Source organism: Etheostoma cragini, chromosome 9 (genome assembly GCF_013103735.1).
Source record: "Etheostoma cragini isolate CJK2018 chromosome 9, CSU_Ecrag_1.0, whole genome shotgun sequence".
Lineage (NCBI taxonomy): Eukaryota > Metazoa > Chordata > Actinopteri > Perciformes > Percidae > Etheostoma > Etheostoma cragini.
Genome location: NC_048415.1, coordinates 14,029,885 through 14,037,040, shown reverse-complemented (window position 1 = coordinate 14,037,040; position 7,156 = coordinate 14,029,885). Strand labels below are relative to the sequence as shown.

The 7,156-nt window shown below is 42.3% G+C and overlaps 1 protein-coding gene across 3 annotated transcripts in view; it reads left to right on the top strand.

Moving 5' to 3' along the window:
* Window positions 1-7,156, top strand: part of fbn2b (fibrillin 2b) — a 61,300-nt gene that overhangs the window by 11,428 nt on the left and 42,716 nt on the right. For all 3 annotated transcript variants that reach the window (XM_034881803.1, XM_034881804.1, XM_034881802.1), the window contains exons 3-4: window positions 575-657; window positions 774-875. In XM_034881803.1, coding sequence (XP_034737694.1) covers window positions 575-657; window positions 774-875 — 185 coding nt within the window. The remainder of the gene's footprint in view (window positions 1-574; window positions 658-773; window positions 876-7,156) is intronic.

Sequence of the window (7,156 nt, the reverse complement as noted above, 5' to 3'; positions counted from 1 at the left end):
GTGTGTGTGTGTGTGTGTGTGTGTGTGTGTGTGTTTGTGTGTGTGTGAGGCCAGTCATCTCTAGATGTGGTTTAGCCATCTCCTCAGAGGAAATATTTGTGGCTAACCTGTCAGGCTAATCAAGTGCTCCATAAGATGTGATGACTCTTACATCTGTCAGACAGGGTCAAAGTTCATTGCAGGCTCTCCACCAGTAAGAATCCAAACTGAGGGAGAGGGGCGGACAGCAATGGGGAGCAGCAGGATATTTGCCAGAGGGAACAGGACAGCCATGCATGGAATTTGGCAGAAAGGAGGACTTTATACATCCTGTCCTGTTTAAATTCAGCCTTGAATAAAAACAAAATGCTGCTGTTCCTTGTAGGTCCCTCGCATTTCCATCACCTTCTCCCCTCTCTGAAAATATGTCCATCTATTACTCGAAGAGGATTTGTGTCAAAGTTTGTTTTGTTTACTTTAAATCCTAGGCCTAACTGTGTGTATTTGTATAGCAATTTCACAATGTTTTGCAATATTTTTGGGAGGTCTGGGTGAGTAGTGAGTTTGTATGTTCTTTTATTTTTGTCTCTGTCAGGCCCAATGTGTGTGGCTCTCGCTTCCATTCATACTGCTGTCCGGGCTGGAAGACTCTGCCGGGAGGGAACCAGTGTATTGTTCGTAAGTTCCAATACCCTTAAATCTTCTTTAATATGATCCCACACAGCCGAGTGGAGGATAACTCTCCTCTCCTCTCCTCTCCTCTCCTCTCCTTTCCTCTCCATCTTCCTATCCAGCAATTTGCAGGAATTCATGTGGCGATGGCTTCTGTTCCAGACCCAACATGTGTACCTGTTCAAGTGGCCAGCTCTCTCCTAGCTGTGGGGCAGGAGGAGGAGGTCAGTAACAGTACCACTCATAACATACTCATACAGTAACTGAAGCTTCACCAAACAAACCCCATCCTAAGGAGATATCAAGAATATACCATTACATTAATAAGGACAGTTTTATCGAGCAACCTACATCTCTTTGCCCATCACGTACACATATTTAAAAAAATGTAGGGTTCAGGGACTCATTGATTTTGGGACTCAAACACCAACCCTACAAGAGCTGAAACTGACCGACAGCATCAATTTACATAATTGATTTGTTATTCAAGAAATTTGTAATTGCTGCTTTTATGTATTTTATGCGATTATAAACGTTGTGTTAATAAGTTTATGAGTCTTAGTTCGATTAAACAAGACACACAATGATATTAGGAATGCTCGGGAAATATGCTTATTGACTTTCTGGTTGAGCGTAAGAAGATCAGTACCACTATCACTTTAAGTTAAATATTGGGCTACAGCTAGCAGCAGCCTGTTAAATTTGGTTAGCATAAAGACTAAAAACAGCAAGCCTTGTACGGCAATAACAAAGTTCACTGCCCAATGGGAGGCGAGTGCAGATTTGAGAAGCGCATGCTCAGATGTAAACAGTTTATGGCATAACTGTCATACTGAAATACATTAAATAACAAACCTTTTTCATTACAAACAGTAACAGAAGAACAGAATCATTTCAAAAACGTAGCTATCCGGCTGCTTGACTGCTAACGTCAGCTCAACTAACAGCCTTTGTTGTGTTTGATTGCTAACGTTAGCTCAAAATGCCATACAACTGACACTCTTCGTTTTGTTTGATTGCTAACTTGCAGCCAGCAGTGAAGGAACTTGGTTAAGTAGGCCCATTTTTACTGTCTTGATATTTCAGAAGTCTCTCATTAGCAGCTTATGTGCTAATTGTCGCAAAGTGACGCATGCACACTCAGGTGACCTTTAAGTGCTGTTTGTTTAATACTATGAGTCTTGTCAAATTGAGACGAATAATATAAAACTGTAAACAAATTTTTCCATCAAAGTAAGTCCAATTTGTTCTAATCCTGTAGATAATTGAAGCAGAAGAATTGTATAGTGGTTAGAGAGGCCTTTCATCAACTGCATTCCCAGATTAAAGCCTTTTGCTGGCCTATTGGTAACTTATCCAATTATTTTACTTTACATGAGAATTTGTCAGAATAATCCAGTAGGTCATTGTTTTATTGATGAGTACAAAAATAGTAGATTGATTCCCACTATTCTTTTAAATTACCTTAAGTCTTACTTTACTTTATTGTGTGAGCCTGCTCAGTGGAACTACTGATGAATTGATATTGCATGTTATACTGAGCAGTTTTAGTTCCTACTCATCCAACTGCTCGGATATTTTCCAAATGTGATGGTTCCACCCTGCTCTCATGGGAGCCAGAATAGTACTGTAGCCAGTGCAATATTAGTGTATAGAGTCCCAGGCTCGCTCCACAGCCTGCAGGTCATAGAGTTTGTCAGGATTAAAGTAGAGAGTCTGGCCGCCCTAGCTCAGTCTGCTGGGCTTCGTTACAGACCACTCAGGATGTGTGTGTGTGTGTGTTTGTGTGTATTTGGAGTTGAGGGAGGTGTTTTACTACACATGCAGAGTGTGTGAAATCACATTTTTAGTAGTGAGATTAAACATGAAGTTAATATGTGCCAAAAATGCAGAAAACATTGTTGTCAAGCTCCAGTTTGGGAGCATGCAAAGTATGTGTCAATGTGTGTATTAAGTAGTGTGCAGTGTGTTCAGCTTCACTGCTTTAGTCTGCCAAAGTTGGCTTGTCAGTCACGCCTGGACCCTGCGAGCCCCTTTACGCATGCTCACATTCCATTAAGCCCTCTAACACATACAGTTTTACTCGCAAAATTGGACACACTGACAGATAGACAGATACTCATACTCTTATACTAACAGACAGACAGAACGACTCACTCACACACACAAACTAACACAGTGAGCATCAGTTGGCTGTGACCCAGAGGTGTAAAACAGGATCTGTTCTAGCCATAATCAAGGACAACGACCCTTGCATAGGAAGGTCATGGAAGGTGGGGTGGAGGAAAAACAGCTCCTGACCTATATGGAAGGAAACTTACAGATATCCTGTAGAGTCAGTGCTTTGGCAAGAGCTATGAAGTCATACTCCTTCAGGGCAGGAATGGCGCTAGAAAGTGAAGTTATAAATTAGAGTGAAAGCTTAGCAGAGCTGGACCGAACTGATCGTCACACTCTGTGATTCTCAGCTTTCATCAATAGGGATTTATGGGGGCTTTTCTACAAGTTTACAGGCAGTGGAGAGGCAGGAAAGGAAGCTACTGAGATACTGTATGATCTAAATAATCAGAGACAGCTTTATTGTTCTATGATTAGTATGTGAGAAATGTGTTTAAGTGCACCGTTAAAAGTGTGTGTCACTGCGAAATCTCTTCCTCTGGGTTCTTTGGCAGCTTTGATGAGGGTCAGAGGTCAAACAACTTTATGTGATAAACACACACCCATTAATGAGTGCTGGAAGCTGTGGAATGACCAAGGATGTCACCTTATTTTGGTAAAAGTCACGTGTTTCTTCTAAAAATTCTTGGTCTCAAGCAGAAGCTTTAATTTTATAAAAAGTTAATTTCCTCACTGTCCTGCATGTAACTAATCCCAAACTCTACTGTGTCTAAATCTTTGTTATATTTGGGTGAGGTGTTTCCAAATGTCCTTGCTGCATTGATTTTTAATAACAAAGCTTGGTTTTTATTTGAATTCCCACAGAGCAAAACTCACTGTTTTAAAAAAATGATTAAGTTAAAAACATTATCTGTCTCGGAGGCTTTAGGAAGTGCCAAGAGAAGCCAAACACTCCAGTCCTCATCATTCATCTTGTCCCACCAAACATGCTCACTCCCATATTTAGCTTTTGGAGAGATTCCACCATTTAACAGGATAATTCAGCGCAGTGCTAAGGAGATCTGTTTGGAAACACCAATTTCCTCTGCCTTAATTATACAGCCTGATTCTTGCACCCTGGTCCGCTGGGTTATAGATAGCCTCTTTATGTCTCACAGCTTGCCTGTGGAATGCAGAGGTTTAAATAAATCAGCAACACATTTGTGATTTCATACAGTGTAATCCTCGTGTCTGTGATTATTGTTGTGTCTACACAGACGGTTGTCTATGATTTCTTTTATAGTTCTTCTTGGAATATTTATTGTTTGCCAATGAACATTACAACCCCGTGTTCATGTGGATAGCCAGGCAGACATTCTGAAACTTTAAACATTTCACAGTAATAAGGCAAAGCCAAGGTGGCGTAACAGCAAAAGTCATATTTACTGATTACCTTGAGTTACATGTCAGTTCCCAGACAACAAGTGTTCACGCTGTAAGTCACCATTGTTATAGTAATAAACATCCTGACAGTTTAGAGCAGAGCAGCTGGTCTGAAGATCGTGCAGGGTCAATTTTACAACCTTTTCCTCCTATAACCATAATTACGAAATCATTACCACGGATGTTCTTTCCCTAATGCTGAGAAACAGCTGTCTTCCGACTGACAGGCTTCCATTATCATCCATCAACTAGGAGCACCAGTGAGTCCTGGGAATGCAGAGAGAGGCCCTTTGAACTTTACTTCAATGTAGTCTGTCTTGACCAGAAGAGTCTAATTTAAGTTTGAGTTGGAAGGCGGTGAGTTTCCTAAAATGGGAAAGAAATCTTTGTATTTGACAACCTGCTTCAACGGCATCCCGTGCAACTTTCTGTTTCAGCACATCACCTATCCATGCCGAAACTAAGGCTGACTTGTCACTGGTCCCTGGGGTGTGTGTAAACCAGGACAAAACACAGCTATAAAGCTCCTCAGTTTTCCAGACAAACACACACACAAACAAACGCACACACACACACACACACACACGTAACAGACACTGGCACAATCAACACACAAGCCTGGACTTCCTGTGTTTCGCAGCTTCTCGTAAAAAACACCCAGATGTGAGCAGCTCAACGACGACACTACCAGAGTACAGAGATGCATTGTGGTGTTGCAAAGCTACACTCAACTCCTTTCGCTCAAACGTCTGGAAGGCACACATACACACACACACACACAAACACACACACACACACACACACACACACGCGCACACACACACGCACACACACACACATGCACATCCCCCTACCCTGTTTCTCTACATGTGCAGCTTTCCAAGCACGGGTCATTGGAGCAAACCATATCTCTCCACCTGCGAGGGATGAAGTGTCCTGAGGAGGGGGAGCGAGAGGCGAGGTTAACCAGTGAGATCATTTCCTTCTGTCTGCAAACATGCTTGTTTGATTGCTCGCCTCCTCCTCCTCCTCCCATCTATTTCCCATTGCAGAAAAACACATGACACCTGGCACACATGGTACCTCCTCTGTCTTTCCAGAACCTGTCCCCTCATCCTCGGTTCCTGAGGGCAGAGAGTTCAGTGGCTTTAAGACTCTTATTGCCAAGTCTCCCACCCCACCAGCCCAAGCCAAAATCTTTCCCCATAGGTTCTTGACCTATTTAAAAACACTGTTTTCAAGTCTGAAAAATCGAAGGGTTTACTCAAGATGCCCCTGGCGCTGGACCTGGTTTTTTCCATAGTGTGTTCCATAGCAACACAAACTGAAGTCCCTCATTGCAATCATTATTTAGGATTCACATCACTGCTCCTATTATGGGCCTTGAGTGAATCAAGAGAGTCAATAGAGTGCACAACGTTAACCTCATGTCTTGAGCTGAGGTTAAAACCTGAGAGGATGATCTGACCCTGTGAGAGTGAATGAGAAGAAGAGAGAGAAAGCCAGAGACAGTACACTAGTACTCACACCTATAAACCCATCCTGCCCTAGAGTCCCAAACTATTTGCTTTCATTTATCACCATATGTTGCCATGAGACATCCAGACAAAAAGTGGTTTCTGCCAAATCTGTATGTAGAGTCTGCCAAGTGTTGCATATGAGAAAGTTAACTGGAATTTCTTCTAGACTTCAGATGCATTAAATATATTGAGGGAATGAAAGCTCTCTTTCAGGGAATCACACGTCTGCCTTTCATTTACTGAAACTACACCGATTTGCATCCAAGATTTGTGCTATTATGCTTTGACTCATGTAACTGTGTAATCTGCCAGTAAGGCTGGCGTGGGTTATCACAATGAAAAGCTACTTAAGAGAATACTCACTCATCATGACTCACACAAGTCATGTTTAGTTTGTTTGGGTACAGTCAGAATAAGTGGGTGGATTACAGTGGCTCACATGCCTCCTGTTGGCAAGTTTGCAAACTCAGAATATCTGATAAGCCAACCTCAGCTACGAGGAAGCTCAGTCATTTCCCTTGCTGCACAGCGCTGCATGCCAGAAATGTTAAAGAGAGAAAGAGACATAAACAGACAGATGGAAAGAGAGAGAGAGAGAGAGAGAGAGAGAGAGAGAGAGAGAGAGAGAGAGAGGAAATTAATGTTGAACTTGCGATTAAGCTATGGACAGTACAGTATGAACGGCCCTAAGGTAATAGTAAGGGAAGGAAGAAAAGTGAAGGCACAGGGAGACTAAAAGACAATAAAATACCCTCTTGAGCCAGGATGAAAGATAAAGGAGGATCTGAGGAAACATTGAGAAAATTCAGTTCCCTAGCATGCAGCACTGTAGGTGTCCTCTCTCCTCTTGTTTTTGGTAAACGGCTGGCTCAGCAGAAAGGTGCCTGTCTGCCAGGAAGACCAATTACTTTCCCTTCTGAAAGCCGCTGCTACATGTTTGAGACTGTCAGCTTGGCCCTCTCATACTCTGGTGTAGCAGTCTGCCAACCAGGAGGCTCCTCCTTCACTTCATAATACCTATACTGGTTGATTTAAACACTGCTCAACAGTTCTCCCTTTCTTTCTCTTACATTCACTCCATCTGTGCCTCCTGTATTTTTTTTTGCCATTGTGCCGTACTTCTCTTCCCCCCCTCATCCAGTTTCCTTCTCCTCTTAACAAATTCCTGACTGACTGACTGACTGACTGTAGCATACAGCTGGCTCGACTTATTGCCTACCCCCAGTCTGCTTGATTGAGCTTTGTTTTTGTGGCCTGGGGGCCTTTGAGCCTTGTCTGTTCATCTAAAGCTGCTGGAGAAACATCGGCGTTAGGCAAACCCAGCTGAAGTACAAATGACCCCTTATTGTGTAAAAGTATCCATGGTTATTTAATTCAATTCAATTCAATTCAATTTTATTTATAGTATCAATTCATAACAAGAGTTATCTCAAGACACTTTACAG